At 42.1% G+C, this 18970-nt stretch overlaps 1 protein-coding gene across 1 annotated transcript in view; it reads left to right on the plus strand.

Annotated features, from left to right (window-relative positions):
- col7a1l (collagen type VII alpha 1-like) overlaps positions 1-18970 on the plus strand; it is a 49956-nt gene that overhangs the window by 10911 nt on the left and 20075 nt on the right. Inside the window, exons 6-48 of the mRNA XM_034578790.1 lie at positions 1383-1556; positions 1919-2082; positions 3588-3717; positions 3820-3936; positions 4228-4383; positions 4858-4974; positions 5099-5245; positions 5352-5471; positions 6349-6507; positions 6913-7026; positions 7150-7299; positions 7787-7924; positions 8257-8403; positions 8915-9034; positions 9606-9752; positions 10193-10465; positions 10589-10728; positions 11342-11465; positions 12071-12214; positions 12313-12500; positions 12940-13020; positions 13177-13194; positions 13290-13316; positions 13495-13560; positions 13856-13936; positions 14020-14046; positions 14304-14348; positions 14473-14547; positions 14625-14720; positions 14822-14848; positions 15000-15053; positions 15196-15267; positions 15361-15420; positions 15682-15717; positions 15811-15855; positions 16039-16074; positions 16219-16263; positions 16950-17021; positions 17108-17140; positions 18112-18183; positions 18297-18356; positions 18465-18500; positions 18882-18962. Coding sequence (XP_034434681.1) covers positions 1383-1556; positions 1919-2082; positions 3588-3717; positions 3820-3936; positions 4228-4383; positions 4858-4974; positions 5099-5245; positions 5352-5471; positions 6349-6507; positions 6913-7026; positions 7150-7299; positions 7787-7924; positions 8257-8403; positions 8915-9034; positions 9606-9752; positions 10193-10465; positions 10589-10728; positions 11342-11465; positions 12071-12214; positions 12313-12500; positions 12940-13020; positions 13177-13194; positions 13290-13316; positions 13495-13560; positions 13856-13936; positions 14020-14046; positions 14304-14348; positions 14473-14547; positions 14625-14720; positions 14822-14848; positions 15000-15053; positions 15196-15267; positions 15361-15420; positions 15682-15717; positions 15811-15855; positions 16039-16074; positions 16219-16263; positions 16950-17021; positions 17108-17140; positions 18112-18183; positions 18297-18356; positions 18465-18500; positions 18882-18962 — 4214 coding nt within the window. The remainder of the gene's footprint in view (positions 1-1382; positions 1557-1918; positions 2083-3587; positions 3718-3819; positions 3937-4227; positions 4384-4857; positions 4975-5098; positions 5246-5351; positions 5472-6348; positions 6508-6912; positions 7027-7149; positions 7300-7786; positions 7925-8256; positions 8404-8914; positions 9035-9605; positions 9753-10192; positions 10466-10588; positions 10729-11341; positions 11466-12070; positions 12215-12312; positions 12501-12939; positions 13021-13176; positions 13195-13289; positions 13317-13494; positions 13561-13855; positions 13937-14019; positions 14047-14303; positions 14349-14472; positions 14548-14624; positions 14721-14821; positions 14849-14999; positions 15054-15195; positions 15268-15360; positions 15421-15681; positions 15718-15810; positions 15856-16038; positions 16075-16218; positions 16264-16949; positions 17022-17107; positions 17141-18111; positions 18184-18296; positions 18357-18464; positions 18501-18881; positions 18963-18970) is intronic.

Consider the following 18970-nt stretch of genomic DNA (forward strand, 5'->3'; position numbering starts at 1 on the left):
CCGCTCTTGATACTGATATATCGGCTGTTAAACACATTATAACTAATATAGTCTACGATGTTTTTATATAACTCTTATGACAAAGAAATTAAATTGTGGCTTGATATTTTACAGTTTAAACATGAACTTAAATGACTTTAAATAAAAAGAAAATGTATAGAACTTCAATCAAGGAAATTAACATATTCTTTGTGTAAAATATAAACATGAATGCAAATCTTTTTGACATTGTTTATTCTGTAAAATAAAAGTTTGCATACTGGCTCACATACATGCAGATACCAATATGCATGTGGAGACATATCAGGTTCTTGTAATGGGCCAAATACTGGTTGCTAAAATCTGCTGACCAGTATATTGTTCTGGTTTTAGTTTGCACTTAATACATGTATGTATTGTAATAACAAACATAAAAGCCCCTCCTCAATGTGTATGTAGGAATAAGTGAGTGATTAATTCAGCTTTTACTCCACCATGTGTTTCACCTCCAAGTTTACTTACACACATCTCACCCCCCCTCTCTCCTACACACATGCATAAAGCACACAAGCACACGACTCGCTCCCCCCTCTGCTGGGAGCGGTGCAATAATTACTGCTCATTAGCCGATGCTGTGCTAATCGCAGCCATTTTTCATCAGGCGATTCGGTGTCTCCCCCCCCCCCCCCCTTCCCCCCTCCCATCTGCACCTCTGACACCGAGGCGTGCTCCTTTCGTTCATCATTCCTGCAGAGAGCTGGCTCCACACGCCTCTCGTGTACTAGTGGGAAGCCAATGGGCCTGTGTAGCACGAATAAGGCTGGATATGGCAATGTGGGACTGACATGCATGTTCTGTACACACAGGAAAAAAGCATGCACATTTATATTATCTGTGTGAGGCCAAATTACAACAGTCATCTACTTATATTTGAATTTTATCTTTCTTCCTTTAAGTATGTTTTGGAGCCCAGAAAGGGTCTTTATCTCACACACACACACACACACACACACACACACACACACACACACACACACACACACACACACACACACACACACACACACACACACACATAACACACAACTTGAGATAGGATTAAGCCTGAGAGTTTATAACATGCATCTTCATCATGGGAGTCTGCAGCTTTTTTATAGTTTGGAATAAACCACTAAAAATGCAACAGCTCCCCCTTGTGATGTCTGTGTGAAGGTATGTGGAGAAAACACAAACAGAGAGGAAGTCAAACATTGGAATGATTTGTTTTCAAATGGTTTCATCCTCCCGTCCTGTCGCATTATTCTCAATATTACTGGTTTTAAATGTTTTTTTAAATATCATGGGACTGAGCATTTGAAGGCAAACTGCTGCTGTATCACACTCCTGGTTTCTCCTGTTTCCAGGTGTGTGGGGAGCGGATGAATCGGAGCTGAGGAGGATTGTAGCCCAGCCCCACGAGGAGCACCTCCTGCTGGCTGCTGACTACTCCCTGCTGGAGCCGGTCCTTCCCAAACTGTCCCGCAGAGTGTGCGTCACAGCTTCCGAACCACCGCGTCCTGTGAAAACTTCCCAACCTGGTGAGTTCCATTAAAAGAAAACGAGATTTTAGTCTTAAGTTGTGTAGCTGCCTTCAAATTGCATTGGCCCCTTGGTCTGGTTTCCAGGCAGAGCCCTCGTGCTGACAGCTGATGCGTTTTTATATAGATGAATTGCATCTTATAAACCATGTAACATGTTATAAAATATGAAAAATGGATTTGTTTTATTTCACACTGCACTGAAGCTTTTCTCATTAAGATGGATTTATCTTTCACACCAGCTTTATGCAAAAACCAGCATTTGCATTTTTTCCTTTTCCCATGTGCATTTCCCCCTCACTCATACACTTTTATGTATTTGTACATTTCCTCATCCATCTTCCCACACCTCCCACCTCCAGTTGAGGAGCGTGTGGTCGGCCCCAGAGACCTGCAGGTCAGTGAGTTTGCCCACAGCTCCCTCAGACTGACGTGGAGCCAGGCCACAGGCGACGTCACCGGCTATCGCCTCCTGGTCGCCCCTCTCACCTCTAGGGGGCAGCTCCTCCCGCTGCAGCAGAGACAGGTGAGGGCCCACTGGACTCTACAACTGATAATTGAGGATGTGACCATTTGTTGTAGGTCAGAGTATAGATGCAGTGGAACTTAGACTTTTAAAGTTAAGTTTATAACCTGAAGTTCAGACCTTAAAATGAAGCATGAAGGCGAATGACACATTGTGCTGAAGGGGCTGGAGGAAATAACATTGACGGATATGGGATTTGAGGGTTTGATGGAGCACCTGACACGTCTATGAATCCTTCTGTAATATAACGTTTCCCTCCATTTGATAAAGATTGATTTCCTGCTGAAAAACATTCACATCGTCCGTCATTTCTTCAGGGAGGTCATGTTCATCCTCAGGTGCGCTTTACGTCCTCACGATCCCAGCGACCTGTCATCTCTGCCCCGAACTCAGAACTGCAGGTCACATGCACTGAGCTGAAATTCACTGAGTCATCGCTCGGTGCCGAGTTACTGGGCAACGCCATCGCCACGAGATTGCATTAGTGGGATGGACATCAACAGTGGGGATTTTTGTATTTGAAGGTCAACACAAAAAAGTTGTGCCAAGTAATTATCATTAGTTCAGTAAATCTATTTTGCTTAATTATATAAAATTAAATAGCACAAATTTAAAGCAGTTTTACCCACTGCCACCCACTTTCTTTGAAGGCTGCATTTCATATTGCGCTTTTCTAGTCTTATTGACCATTCAAGTCACATTCACCCATTCACCCAGGGACCAAACCACCAAAAAACTGTTTAGTGGACGACCCACTCACACCCCTGAGCCGCAGTCACACACCATTCATTATTATGAGAGGAATCATTACATTTGAGTGACGAAAAGTCGCATTAAATTGTTCCATACACATTTTCTGATAACGCCAACAAGTCTCAGCAAATTACAAACCCTCTCTTTCAGGACAGATGGTTTAAGATGGCACCCCTGCTGAATTGTAATGTAGACCCTGTTCTAAACTTGACACGGTTATTTCTGTGGTGCACGAGAAACTTAATCAAGTTAATTGAAGTAAATACTTAAAGTTGATAATGCCATTAAATATTTGTTGTTGAGTTAATTCAAAAATCATATTTAAGCGGGGGATTATCAATTTTTCATTTTTTTAGAATGTGTCTATTGCTTTTCAACAACATCCCTGCTGTGATTGTGATTGTGTGTTTTCGTGATACTGCTGCAATTGTGCTCTGGAGAGAATCATGTTCCAGACGGACAAGAGGAATATTATGTTCTCTGCATCATAAGGCACAATATGACTCAATTTAAATATAATGGAGAAGAGAGAATTGGATAGAAGTGTAAACAAAGCATAAGGATACTTTATTCAAGCTGTTCAGAAGAGTATCCCTGTGTCATTGCATTGGGTCTGGGTGTTTCATCTACTCCGATTCAATCTGTCTTGATCAGTCACGCACGCACGCACGCACGCACGCACGCACGCACGCACGCACGCACGCACGCACGCACGCACGCTGAGCCCTTGTTTTCCTGCTGTTGTGTGACAGATCGATCTGAAGGCAGACGTGAGCACAGCACTGGTCCCAGATCTGAATCCTAAAACAGATTATTCCTTTACCGTCTATGCCGTCTACCCCAACCTCATAGGAGACTCTGTGACCATCACCGGTCAGACAAGTAGGTGTCACACAAAAGTACATTCTCCTGAACCTGTTAGAAAATACAAATTCTATATGCGTGAGTGTGCACGTGTATTTTCAAAGTCTCGCTCTCTTTTAGCCCCTTTACCCCAGGTGTCAAACTTCCGTGTCATCGAGGAGGGTTTGTTCTCGCTGCGTCTGGGCTGGACGCCTCCTGTAGGGAAGCTCAACGGATTCAAGCTCTTCATCCCAAGATGTATGCTAACATTGCACCATGCAGCTATTATCATCTGACCCGAACTACTGTAGAGACTTATGTCAATATGAAGTATTTCAGAGTATGGATAGATACCCCTTCTTTGAAGTGACACTTGACTTCATTTAGCCGTGTTTAACTCGGATGTATTTGCTGAATGGAAACCATCGTCAGTTCTGCTGCCTTTCACCTACTTAATCTCACACAAGGCAGCCAGCACCACAGAAACAATCCGTTTGAAAGGTATACTTCCTGCTTATTGATTTGTTTGTATTTATGGTTGTTTTGCAGCCAACCGACCGGGATTTATTTACGAGCAGCTGCTTCCTGGCGACACCTCCTCTCACGTGATTGACAGCCTGGACGAGGACAAGAAGTACACTATCAATATCTACGCCGATTTCCCGCAGGGACCAGGCAAAACAGTTTCAATAGTGGGCAAGACGTGTAAGTTTAATGACCTGAGTCAAAAGGCCATTATAATGGTCATTTACATAAACAAGGAACACACCCAGGTCTCTTTATTTAGTGATTGTAACACTTTTAATTATGAATTACTCTGAACGTGGAACTGATCCACAACAGGACAAAGTTATGTATTAGTTCTCAAGAAATAAAAGAAAAGAAAGCCAAGGTGTAGTACCACAATATATCCACAGAGGGGTGATGTTGTTGTACGTATAAATACCAGTAAGCATTAGGTCTGTTACATATATACACATATACATCTACTTTTATTTCATGCTGCACTAGACAGATGTATCTGGGGCCTGTGTTTTGATACAGATTTATAGAAATAAAAGATTTCATTACATTACTTCAATCAACCGCACTTTCTGTCACCATTATGGTTTTGTGGCCCACTAAGTCAAATGAAACATTACATTTACGTTTGTGTGTTTGATGGGTTGTGTTTAACAGTGAAGCTGGTGCCAGTTCAGCAGTTCCTGGTCCAAAACGCCACCACAGACACCGTCCAGGCGCGGTGGACTTCAGTCAGGGGCGCCTCAGGATATCGTCTAACGTGGGCTTCTCCAGGTTCTGTGTTTACACTCATGTTTTTTATATATTAGAGCTTAATCTTTTATAGTAACCTTAAAGTAAACTATGATGATGATACTGCTGCTAATTCATGACGTTCACATTCATTTTTATCTTTTAGATGATCACATAGAGAACATAAACCTTGGGGACAATTTTAACTTCTACATGATCCAGGGCCTCCACGCAGGCTCTGACTACACCATCACCATCAACCCCATCTTTGGAGACACTGAGGGCCCCGTCACCGCCACCAAAGCCAAGACATGTAACTAGAGTGTTTACAATAAAGTACATAAAGGCATGCATGAGAGGTTACAGTATGAAAATCATAGGAGAAAGGAATCACCTTTGTGATTTTGTCCCTGTGTCAGTGGAGAGCAGCGCAGTCCAGACCCTGAAGGTGTCGGCTGTGACCACCAGTTCTGCCGTCATCTCGTGGAACAGCGTCCCCGGGGCCACAGGATACAGACTCTCCTGGGGACCCACCCCAGGTAAATCACATGTTTTAGACCTACTTCTATTTACATCACACAACAATGTTCATATGGTGATAAAGTTCTGTTCTGTGCATTTTTTTTAAGATACAGCATGCAGACCCATAATGCATTGCAGGAATACATTGAAATGCAAATCAATAGAAATCTTAGGAGAAGTGAAAGAAGGGCAAGATGGCTCACGAAGAGTATTTAAGATTCAGTCAAAGATGAAGCAGAACATACGTTTTTTAGTTTACTCTATGATGCACAATAATGTAACTCTGCTTATCCGTGTTTAGTTTGTCTAAGAACAGCAGAATCCTAATTGTCTGGGTGGTTGAGCGGGTTCCTCTCGTAAAAGACAGTCAGAGACGTATGTTTTGTATGATATGTATTAAGCCACTGTGAGATAATAGTTTCTTAATTCCTATTTTCCACCACAGACAGTTAACTTTTACTGCATTTTGCCGGAGAAAGTTAACTTTTCAATTAGAATCTGTGGGGCGGCAGTGCCGGCGAAATTTAGGTGTCAGCTGGATAACAGTGACAGTTTTGTTATTTTGTATGAATTAGCCAAGTGGGAGGATGTAAACGTCAGAGAGAAGAAGGGTAAAGGACACATTCATGCTCTTATTATTTCCTTAGTGACAGACTCAGTTTGCCAAGAGCTTTTGAAACGACTCTGCTTTTACCTTAGACACATCTACACCTCCACCGGTCTGCCAGCAGGATGTGACAGATGGGACGGGCACTCCCTTTGATGAAATACAAATGTTGGGAACACAGTAGGAGGATGTTGTTTGCAGGGGAGGAGGCACTGGCGCTGAGCCAGAGCTACAGTGGAGCGATAATCAATTCAAAGCAACAGGAACTCTATTATCTGTGTTTACAGAGTTTACCGGGCGGGACCGTCCCAGGCAGTTGGCTTTGAATGGCAGCACCACGGACCACCATCTGAAGAACGTGGCCCATGATACGGAGTATGTCCTGACTCTCTACGTGTTGTTTGGATCCCTGGTGGGACCCGGTATCAGCGCCACCTTCAGAACCTGTGAGTATCAGGGTTGTTGGAGCTCTGAATGGACTCGCACCATCCACAGTCGTCCTGTTCCTCTCCTTACAAAGTACTGTCATTCATCCAGCAACTATGACGCCTGTCTATGACGCTTGTCTTTGAGTTGTCTTTGTTTGATTGACAAGTCGTGGGCCTATTGTCACTTGTGGTACGTGCCATTGAGCCCCAGTCACTGTTATTTTAACTTGACCTATTTTTCCCTCACTTCTCTGGCACAAAACTCTAATACAAAATATTACACCTTTTCCAATTCATAAAACTTCAAAGATAATCAGTATTATTAGTCCCAGGAAATTAATCTGCACACATGTACCTTAGTTCTCAATGGCACAGAGCAAATAGTGTCATTAACGGGCTCTTGATGTTTCTTCCTCTTCTCAGCTCCTCTGGGCTACGTGTCCAACTTCAAGGTGACGTCCCACACCAGCACGTCCATAGATGTGGAGTGGAGTCCCATCGTAGGGGCCACGGAGTACAAACTCACCTGGGACACAGGTAATGTCTTTAATCTTGGCTTCTTTAACTCCAGCCTTGTCCACAGTCTTTAAGTTATAAACCAAAACTTCCCTTTATGAGGAAGTACCAGTCATGTTTATGTAAGTGGCTGTGCCCCTGCAGATGACAGCAGCCTGCAGTCCCGTTACCTGGACCGCAGTGTTCTCTTCCACCGCATCGAGGACCTGAACCCGCAGTCCACCCACACTATCACCATCTCTGCAGTGTACGGCAACTCGGAGGGACCAGAACTCTCCTTGTCTCAGCTCACAGGTACAGAAGAGAAGTGAGCTCTCACACTTTGATCTTTATTTATTAATGATTCATCTGAGGATTTTAAATGGGTTTTGTGCAGCTGTGCAGCCCATTGTAATTAAATGGGCAGGCACGGGGAAGCTCTCCATCCCGTGCCGCGGCGCCCATGTGGTTCCTTCGTCTGACTGACGTGTCATGTATTTTTGGTTTTCCCGTTTTAACCACAGTTCCTGCCGCTGTCACTTGTAGTCGCAGGGCTGCTATCGTTCTATCACTGTCTGAGTCAATGTGTGGGCCAAGTTTGTTTCACTGATAAATGGTAGGGTGTGGGGGGGGGAAGCCATACCAGCTCATCCAGCTCAGACATTTTGGATACATCTTTTCTTTTTTTTTTTGCATCGTGATTTCAACTGACAATATTTATATGATATTAAATTAGACAATGATGCAAATAACATCAGTTGTTATGTTATATATATATATATATGTGGTGTTTTTTTTCCAGCTGCTGTCTCGGACTCAGAGCCGATCCAGGCAGTGAGGAAACTGAAGGTCGTGGACATTGGAGTGAACTTCTTCACCCTGTCCTGGAGCAAAACACCAGGGGCTTCTGGATACAAAATCTCCTGGATCCCCTTCCTGGGTAAGAGACCACCCACTTTTAAACAGTAAACCATGTGTGCTGACACAGTATTATGGTAAAACCTGAGAAATGGACATTTGTAACCATTAAAATGTTTATTAAATGTTTAATTTATTCATTTATATGTATAGAATTTAAATTTACGCACTAAAAACCTTAAGGTTTCTTGGATATTTGCTTCATTTTTTAAATAAACCTACTTCTTACATAATAGTAAAATCTCTCAGCTCACAGTTTAAACGTTGTGTGAGGTTCAACCATAAATGGGTAAACAATACTGTTATCAACACCCATTATCTCTCTGTGCTGGATGATACTATTTCCTGCTCTAGGGGGCGTTGAGAAGTTCCACCTGGCATCTGCCGCCTCCACCAACTTCACCATCCGCAACCTGCGGGAGAGCGCGGCCTATAAGATCCAGGTGTCGTCCATGGTGGCCAACAGGGAGGGGAGCTCGGTTCTGGTCACTGCGAGGACCCGTGAGTTCTGCCTGCTCCAAATACTGAGGAGCAGTATGAGACGCGTTCTCGAGTTTTGAGGGAGATACAGCAGATATTCTGTTATATTACCGTTATATCACTGTTATACAAATTAGTCTTATAAATTGGTCTAAAATGTTCTTAATTGATAGATTAGTTCCTTCATGTTTGTCGAGAAGCTAATGATTGATACAGAGGTTATTAGGAGGAGTGGGTATCGATTCAGGACCCACTTTGAAAACAGTTTCCTTATGAGTAACATTATTAATTCAGCATCTCTTTTCTTTATTTGCGGTTGTAATAAAAAATATGTTTTCAGAATTGTATGCTGATATTCAGAGCTGACAAATTAGAAATGTTATCAAGGGAGAAAAATGTTAATGTTTAAGATTGGTCTATAAAGTAATAATTAACAATAGTGTTTTTAGGAAAGGTGTTAGTGAGTCAAATGTGGCCGTTCACTTGAGTTTTTTGTTTGATTATGAATGTGTTGTTTATGTGTGTGTTTCAGTGGATCTTCCCAAAGTGAATGGCTTCGCTGCTCTGAACACGACGGACCGCAGCACCGCTCTGAACTGGACTCGAGTCGCCGGCGTCTCAGGCTACCTTCTCTCCTGGAGGCACATCTCAGGTCAGCGTGAAAACCACAACAGAGTTTCACCCCTGTAATAAAACATGGAATTAACATTCATGCAAATTTCAGTCAAATGGTGTCACGCAAAAAAAATGTGATTCTCATATTGTGGGGGTGTTATTGCGTTGAGTATTGAGCCCTGTCATCAACACTATTTTGTTTATGGTGGCATCGATTTAAAACCAATATGAATTTGGATGAATCCCAGGCACAGTATGAGTTGACTGGTCCCTCAGGGTCTGAAGTGGAAGCAGCATGACACATGTTATTGGAATGTGTATTGAGTCTGAGCCTAATCACACTTGTGGGGAAAAGGGAGAGATGAAGAAAAACATGCAGAAAAACCAATATTCACGTCTTGTCGTGTATCCAGAGTTTTTACAGGCTCACATTTCCTTTGAAAAAATATACAGAATGTCCTAATCCATTTCATTTCTTGATAAATGTCATAAGTCATATCATAATTCCTCCATTCCCATTGACCCATGGTTTAGCACTTTGATTTGAAAATGACCATCCAACACAGTTTTCTACATAATATTTGTGTTATGTTTCTGTGTCTTTCCAGTGTTGGAGACCAATTCAGAGACACTGGGCCCTGGTTCCTCCTCCCTTAAGATCAACGACCTCCTCTACGGCCGAACATACATTTTCACCATCAGACCTCTGTACGGAGAAGTGGAGGGGCCTATCAGCACTGTGTATCAAAGGATATGTAAGACAGCACTTTTCTAATCCCTACAACATTCCTCCTGATTCTACAGGATATGAATAATGTCCCTCGTACATCCTCATTTTGAACATGTTACAGTCTAGACATTGGTTGGATTGTTTTCTGTGCTCTGTTCTGACTGCAGAGTAAATCCAGACGGAATCAGTCTTTGAAAATTAACCTTGGTGCAACCTGATTTTGTAAATGACCAGCTTCAAACTAAAGTTTTAAAGTCTTCAAACACAAATGTATCAATTAAAAACTTGTGAAACCCACTGAAGTGCAACAAGCTCCAAAGTTTTAAACCCACAATTCCCGGTGTAATTCAGAATGGATTTACTTATTAGAGTTTTTTATTTTCTTGTGCTGTATAATTTGCTGCTGCAGCAATGACTCTTTCCCCTCCAGAGACCCTGAATAACTTTATTTATTTTGCTTCTTAGTGGGACCGGAACCTCCAGGGGTGTCGGCCCAGTCAGTGGCCGCCACAGCAGCTCCCCATCTCCCTCGCATCACGCCTGCCTCAAAGGCCGCCACCGGCAGTCAGAAGGCCGGCAGGACGACACGGCAACCCATCGCCGTGCCGCCCACAAAAAAAAAAATAACCACCACAAAGCCTCCAGCTCGGCCAAGAGTCATTGAGGCCAAAGAAGCAACAGTCCCCCTCGTTCGATTAACCACAGTCAGTACGGAGACAACAGCTCCACCACGACCAGGTATTTAAACACGTGACCTGAGGCCTGTGATCCCAGCAGTGGATATATTGTTTTATAATCAAGTACAATATATGTGAGATTAAGGTTTATACTTAAATCTTCCTGTGTTTTGTGTTTTGTCAGCATGCGGTAAGAGCAAAGCAGACATAATATTCCTAGTGGACGAGTCCTCCAGCATTGGTGCTAATAACTTCATCAAGATGAAGGACTTCATATTCCGTGTGACCACCTACTTCCCTGTGGTTGGTCCCGAGGGAACACAGGTCAGTCTCAGTGAAAACCTTTTTTATTTGTATTCTCTTTTTACTTTAGGGTTTATACTTTGCTATCTTTGGCCATGGTCTTTTTTTTAGAGTGTCAGGATAAATTACAAACGGGAGCAGATTACAGTGATTTTCACACGATAATAGACGCCTGCAAACTGCAGCAGTGAGTCGACCGTGCGGACCAGTTCCGTCAGCAGGAACACGACGTGCATTTCTCTCACCAAACGGGCATCGTCGCATTTAAAACTCCGGCGGAAAGGACAAACAAGGCACAATGCCACACGTCTTGTGATGAGGCTAATGTTAGGTTTCAGGTAATAGCTGGACCCCAAGAGCATGAACCAGGAGGCAGACACACACAAAAATAGGAGTTTTAAAGTGTTTAATAGAGTAGTAAGTACAGGAGTAGGAGGGTAACGGGATCCGAACAAAGAGGCTGATTGTAAGGTGTTGGTTTCTGGTTAAGAAGTCTGATCTCATTGTGAAAGAACTGGGCAGAAGGTTGTAATCCAAGTCTCAAATAAACCCACAGTTTATACTGTCCTAACTCTCACCTTTAACTCCCTGCTGCGATGATGACGTGTATTCTTCTCCCTCTGTTTCCTCGCAGATCGCTGTGGTTCATTACAGCGACGAGCCCCGAATCGAATTCGGTCTGAACGCCTTCAAAGATAGAAACTCTGTGCTCCGGGCGCTCAGGGAACTGCGTTACGGAGGAGGCAACACCAAGACAGGTGAGTGACGCTCACGCTCACACGTGTGCACATCAGGGGGTAGACAGTTCACGTCACAGCCTCGACTGATTGTCTAACTGGTGGATCGAAATCATTATTTTTGACCTTAACTGTGGCTGCTGACGTGGTTAGTTTCAGGCAAGATAATCAGGAGAAAATAACGTGTTAAAAACTGCTCCACTAAAAACACCATGTTACATATAATCGTCTCTTTTCGTAGAATGATCATAGAAATGTCTGAATAACATCAATGAACATGATAAAGAAATGATTTTTAATTTGGGAGCCCACAGTGTTCACGACAATTGCTGTGAATGTGAATATAGTCTGCCAACATTCAGTATAACGAAATAAAACTTAATCAATCAAATGTTTTGTCCATAATTGATGTTTTTCCAAGTCTTGTTTTGTATGACAAATATTTCGAAACCCCAAATATGTTTAGTTAATAGATACAAAATAGAGAAAAAGCAGCAAAACTACATTTTCGAGAAACTGCACATATTTTTGAAAAATTTGAAACAAAAAATGTAATCCTCAATATAGTAGATAGACTAATTGATTAATCAAGTCATCATTTCAGCTCTTCCTTTGCTTGTCCCCAGGAAAAGGCATCAGCTACGTCCTGCAGGAGCTCTTCCAGGAGCCTCTGGGGATGAGGCCGGATGTGGCTCATGTTCTGGTCCTGATCACAGACGGCAGAGCCCAGGACGATGTGCTGCCTCCCTCCAGATTTGCCCGTGCTCTCGGTCAGTCGGCGTCATCGCCAAACCTCTAACGTGTGTCTAGAGTGTAGAGGCTCGTCAATGTCCTCCCTGGATTGTCTTGAATCTGTCTCTCTCTGCAGGCGTCAGCGTCCTGGCGGTGGGAGTTTCCAACGCAGACATGGATGAGCTGAACAAAATCGCAGCTCCCACCAGCTACAAGAACATTTTCTTCTCGCCAACGTTTGACGACTTTCCTTCCATCGAGAGGGAATTTATCAAAACCATCTGCAGTGAGGAGCTCCTGTCCGAGTTCAAACTGCACGATGAGGTAACAAAGGAAACAAAGGAAAAGTGCTGTCTCATTATTTTAATCCTCAATAAGAAGACATTTCAAACAACACCTTGTACTTGTATGCAATTTAAAGCAACACCAGTTTGTTTTAGGGGATTGAACACGACGTTGTACATGTTAATAAAATGCTGCTGCAGTCACAGATGTACAGCTGAGGTCATCCACACCCCCTCTGCAGATGTGTAGCCATGCATAGTCCCCATGTTATTACTTAAATGTAAAAAGCAATCAGTGTTTTAATTCCCACACAAAGACTCAGTGGGAGGAAACACTCGGCCAGTTTTGACGTCCGAGCGGCGCATGGTGTGACTGCAGCTGACATCGAGGCGGCTCCATTAAACACCGCTCTCTGCCACTATGGTCTTTAATGGCCGGTGCATAATTGAATCCCTTCCCCTTTGTTTTCCATCGTCAGTCTGCTCAGCTGGACACCCCGACTGAGGACCCAGAGGAAATGGTCAAACCTCAGGGTCCCTGCCTCTCCCAGTGTGTGAAGGTTGGTACTTAATGAATAAAATCCCAGACATATATATTCTTATTGCTTTTTGTTTGTTTCAAGCAGCACAAAGAGTCTTTAATTTATCTGCATCCTGGTTTAAACTTCATTGATAATTGGCCGTTAATCCTATCATTCATTTGGGTTTATTTCCAGGGCCAGAAAGGTGAAAAGGTGAGTTAATTTGAACATGTTAAAGATTAAATATATTTATAAATTGATCTTAAAACAGAGATAGTAATTTTGTGTCACCTTGCTCCGTCTTTCAGGGGAACGGCTTTGGTCTCGGAGGTCTGGTAGGTTTTTAAAGTCTTTCTTTTCTGCATAATGACTATAATTAAGTCATAAAATAGTGTAATAATTTGCGAGAGGAACCTTTAGGCGCTGTCCTCTCTCTGTCAGGCATCGTTAAATGAATCTGAATCACCTTATTATTGATTTAACTTTTGATAAGCAATGGTTTTCTATGTGTAGAAATTCAGGCAAAGCCCTGGACAGTACGATCCTTTCACTTCCTCCAAAGGAGAGACGGGAGAGAAGGTAAGAAAAAACACACAGACACACACACACACACACACACACACACACACACACACACACACACACACACACACACACAACATCCAAATCACTCCTCCAATACTCTAAATTGTAATCCTAGAATTTCTTCATTCATTCTCTAATTCATTGGTCAAGTATAATCCAATTACTATTATCAAATTATTACTGAGTCCAATCTAATAACCCTGCAGAGGTTGTGTGGGTCAGTGTGGCTTTACTGTTTATCTGTATTATTTAATTTTCCAGCTCTTAACATCATGTTTTGATTTGACAGGGACCAGGAGGAACAGATGGTGTTCCTGGGTTGCCTGGGCGACCAGGCAGAACTGGACCCCCAGGTTCTGCCGGCCAGCGGGTAACTGAATCCAGAAAGAAATAAACTTTATTTCACATGTATTTGATTCTGAAAATGACATTTGTTTTTGTTTTGTTTTTCAGGGCTCTCCTGGCGTCTCAGGTGACCTGGTGAGATGAAGATGACATTTGCTTTGGCTTACCTTGATAACGTATTTTTGAATGTACCTAAGTACCTTTTGTCGACCATCAAAATGGAAATAATAAAGAAGATATATAAATTCACCTAAATTTAAGGAAAAGATCACCTTGAAAAGACGGCTGAAATATTAATGACGTCCCGATCGAACCTAATCCTGAATTATTCTCAGTGTCTTTTATTTGCATTTGTTTAATTTGATGACTTGTCCCATTTCTTTCCATGGCAGGGTCGTCCTGGACCGGCTGGTTTGAAGGGACAAAGAGGAGAGAGAGTAGGTCTAATAACTTAAGCAATTAATTTTCCTGTTGAAAGATTTCGTGTTGAGGGCACAGTTGCAAAGAACAGATGGTTTTCCCCTTCTGTGAGTAAAGACATTTCTTTATGGTTGGACACAGGGAGAGCCTGGATACGTTATAGCTGGCACGGATGCAAATTACGTCCCTGGACGAAAAGGGGAGCCGGGATCTTCGGTGAGTGTTCAACACACTGGGAGATTTTCAAGTGTGTATCTTTGGACAGATTAAACATTATTCACTGCACGTTACAGGGACCTCAGGGGCCTCCTGGTGTATCAGGGGTCAATGGAGCCACAGGGCTGCACGGTCAGCCAGGACCTGCAGGGTCACCTGGAATCTCTGTCAAGGTGACATCCACTCTTTTTATATTGTATTGTTTCATAATGCTTGTGTCTTTGCATGAGAATAACAGAACAATAATGTGTGTCATACTGTTTGTGTTGTTTAGGGAGATTCTGGAGAGCCAGGAGCTAAAGTAAGTATGAAGGCATAAGCTGACTTTAATTTTATTTTAATAAATCCTTTCTTCTTGCAAATTGACCCATTTTCCTAAAAACCTCAGAATCAGATTTTTTATTATATGATATTTACTGTTTCATTGAGAATGCTTTCATTATTTCTGAAAGGGTTTACGTGGGAAACCAGGCGGGACAGGAGACAAAGGAGATCCAGGACAAGATGTAAGTGCAGAGTTGATCAAATTGTCACTCGAGCCAAAGCACAAAGCATAACGATAAAAACAAAATAAAAGATTATTCGTTCATATCTCTCTTCTTCGTCTCCCTTATACAAATCATGACTCACACGTGCACACGACTGTAGGGTGCTGCAGGTTTGCCTGGTCCCATCGGTATAGATGGGATTCCAGGATTACCAGGTCAGAAAGGAGTGAAGGTATCTTTTGCATTTGACCTTTTAGACTGAAAATACACACAGAACATGAAACTGACTGAATATCTGATCTAATACATGTATAATCTTTTGCAGGGTGACGAAGGAATTGGTATACAAGGTATCCAAGGTCCTCGTGGAGAGCAGGGAGAGAAGGTACAGCAGCTTAAATACAGAATAATAGAGTCATTATTATTTTATCTAGAGTCCAAAGCTTTAGACTGTGATGCCAACGGGAGTTAGTTCTTGAAAATGGCTGGTTTAAATTTTAAAGGGAGGCTAAGGTTGTTTGTACTTGTAGCTTCCCGACCTCTGAACTTCACCGGCACTAAAATCTTTGTAAAATAGAAAATAATTGTAATGTTTATGTCGAATTCCCATTTCTGTTTCACCATATGAACTTTTTTTGTTTTGCAGGGAAATATTGGCTTCACGGGAGCAGTCGGCCCAAAGGTACAAAAAATGAATTCCAACATAAAGTTCATGCTACGGATTATATACAGATATTTTAGCAGGATAGTAATGTTATGCAATTTGTCTTTTTAGGGCGACCTTGGAGAACACGGCATCCAGGGAATCATCGGACTTCGGGTGTGCACTTCACCATTATCTCCAGCTCAATAGCTATAGCTCCGAGTTTCTGCATGCTACTCCCTGAAAAGCATATTAATTCATTCCTGCTTCGGCTAATGAGATGAAATCGCACCTATTTAACTGAGGGGTTAATATTGTGATGAAAGGATTAAGAGCCAGTGATTTATTTTGTGCCTGCAGGGAAAGAAGGGATTCAAAGGGGAGCAGGGAGACAAGGTGAGTTCATTCAACACGTCCGCTCGTCCTCCAGACTGAGAACATTTGCGTCATTAATATTAATATGACGATAAGTGATAGATATTTAGATATAGATATTTGAATAACACACACACTCACACACATGTTTGATTTTCTTTTTAGGGAGATCAAGGAGTGATTGGACCAATCGGACGACAAGGACCAACAGTGAGATACAATAATTCCTACAAAAATTAAAAAAGATGTGTCTATATACAAACTATACCTGCACATTGGAATTCATCAGGAACTCCTATTAAACCAATATTTCTCCCACTAACTCACCTGAGCATATTAAAATCCATTTTCTCCTGTGATTGCTAAGAGCCTGACGCAGGTGCAGCATATTTATCCGGGACCAATCTCGATACACTATTTAATAACTGTTTCCTAACGTCTCCGAACAGACGGTTAGATTAATAAATGAACAAATGAGGAGGCCATTTTATTTGAGTTCTCCAGATTCGGTTCTATCAGAGATGGTTGTGATTATACGACCGTGAGCCAGAATTGTCAGACCTCAGTGGGCATGTCTTTTGCAAATGGGCCATTTTGTTCCGCTCCGCTGATTTTTAATTTCAGACAGAATGGTCCCTCGGAGGAGATTATCACAAAAAAAATGCATCCCGTCTTTTGTTATACAGTTTTTATTATTTCAAAATAAAATTAAGTTCAGCTTTGAAGATAACAATACATTTTGGACTGGTGTATAGAAGACAGCTTGATGGAGTGATGGATGATGTTAGAGGGTTATTTTAGAAGTAATTATAGCTCACAGGCCGTAAGAGGCCATAATAGATCATCACCATCATAGTGATATTTTACATTTACCTTGATTTATTTATATTTTCCAGGGATTCACTGGACCCATGGGGTTAAAAGGAGACGAGGGTCTCAGAGGAGCCCCAGGAGACCCTGCCAAGGGGGTAAGAAAAATATCTCTCCCATTTTAACTCTGTCAATAGGAGCACGTGACTCTGAATTAAGTCTTTTTTTCCCCCAATCACAACAGATACTTGGGCCGACTGGAAAAAAAGGTGCCAGGGTAAGTAACCCAAGGTAGTTTTATTTTCCAGCTTGCATTAATGTAGCTGTGGGAGTCTGCACCACATGTTGATATTCTCTGAAGATTTATTACATCCACAAAGATCAAACTCTCTTAAAGCTTGGTTTCAAATCTTAATTATGAGTCTCTAATGGATCATATATTTTGGAACAAAATGTCATCAGTCATTTGGACTTCAGCGCTCAGTCGAATCTGAGGAAACCACAGTCTTATTAAGTTTGACAGTGGACTGACAACGTGGCAAACAGTCACACAACTGTCATCACATCACACTCTAATTGGTTCACAGTGATATGGGACTTTCAAACCTCCATATCCCTGTTTGCTTCAACCTTAATGCGTCAAAAACATCTTTCTGTATATCTATAGTGACACATGTTCCACTTGGCTATGGCTATTTTTTTTTAAATTTAATATCCAATTGAGGAGGATGCATCCATATGAGCCTGTGCTTCCATGAAGTATTTGTACGATTAAAACTTGTAAAAGTGCGCAGCAGTTTTCTGTTGCTGCTCGACTACAGATTGGAGGTTTTCCCAGAAAAGGTTTAATTGGACACAACCAGGCTGCTGTGTCATCTTGTTAAATTTTGTCCAAGTTGTTTGTCCTGTATTTATCTTCGCTGGGTCAAACGAAGTCGCTCAACCTGAGGGAAGTGATTCTCCTGATGTTTTATTCTCTGGCAACATTGTTAATTAATTGTTCGGGGTATTCTTGCTTATTCAGACTCAGTCCTCCGGGGTCTGCTTTTCAAACACAATTAAGATTTTCTCTCATTAGCTTTGTGGGAATGAGCACTTCGTTGGATGCGACCTCTTTAATCCCAGTTCACAGGGCACCATTTAAAGTGAGGAGAGTTTTGTTTTGAAACCGTCGCGCTAATTTCGCCCGATGGCCAGAATCATTGATTGGTTTTCTCTGAGTGTGAGTGAATATGTTCTGTCTGTCAGGGAGACATCGGCCCGGTCGGCCCCACGGGCCCCCAGGGAGTCAAAGGCGAACAAGGAGGCAAAGGAGATAAGGTTAATAGTGACACTTGCATTTAGTCATTTCTCATTCACTGAAGCAAATAACCATCAAATATACAAGAAATGTAAAGATCCAGAATGGCTATGGTTTGTTTTGATGTGTGTAGGGTAGTCCTGGTTTCGGGATTCCAGGACAGCAGGGACCAAAAGGAGAGAACGGCGAGAGGGTGAGTCACCTGCAAAGTCAAATCGCTCATTGAACACGTCGGTTGCTTTTATAATGAAGCAGTGAACAACCGTCTGTGACTGTTATATGTATGTTTTATCATTTATAGGGAAATGTTGGTTTGTCCGGAAAACCAGGACCAAAGGTAAATTATATCTGATTATTTTTTGCTCGTCAATTATCACCAAAACGTTATTTTTGTTGTTTTTGGTTCATCCTCACTGCTCTCACGAACCTGTTTCCCCAAAAGGTTGTTATTGCTAGTGTGATCCCTGCCCTGTTGATAAACTGCAGACACACAAAGTTAGAAAAGCCAGACATTTTCCCCCAGGGGTTGGTGGAGACCAAAAACAGAGCAAATGCTCACAGAACAGAAATTCTAATGTTGCTTTGCCACAACCTAAGAGTGGCAAAAAAATATTTTTTTAAAGCTTCAATTACATAGAGGATGAATTCTTGTATTGTTATTATTAAAAATTATAAAACTTAGACGCTGTATTTTTCTGAACACCAATTGTTTGTCCAGGGATTCGACGGCTTTAAAGGTGACAAAGGGAATATTGGGTTCCCTGGCAATCCTGGAGAACCAGGATTAAGAGGTAAAGATGTAAGTAA

Source organism: Hippoglossus hippoglossus, chromosome 23 (assembly GCF_009819705.1).
Source record: "Hippoglossus hippoglossus isolate fHipHip1 chromosome 23, fHipHip1.pri, whole genome shotgun sequence".
Lineage (NCBI taxonomy): Eukaryota > Metazoa > Chordata > Actinopteri > Pleuronectiformes > Pleuronectidae > Hippoglossus > Hippoglossus hippoglossus.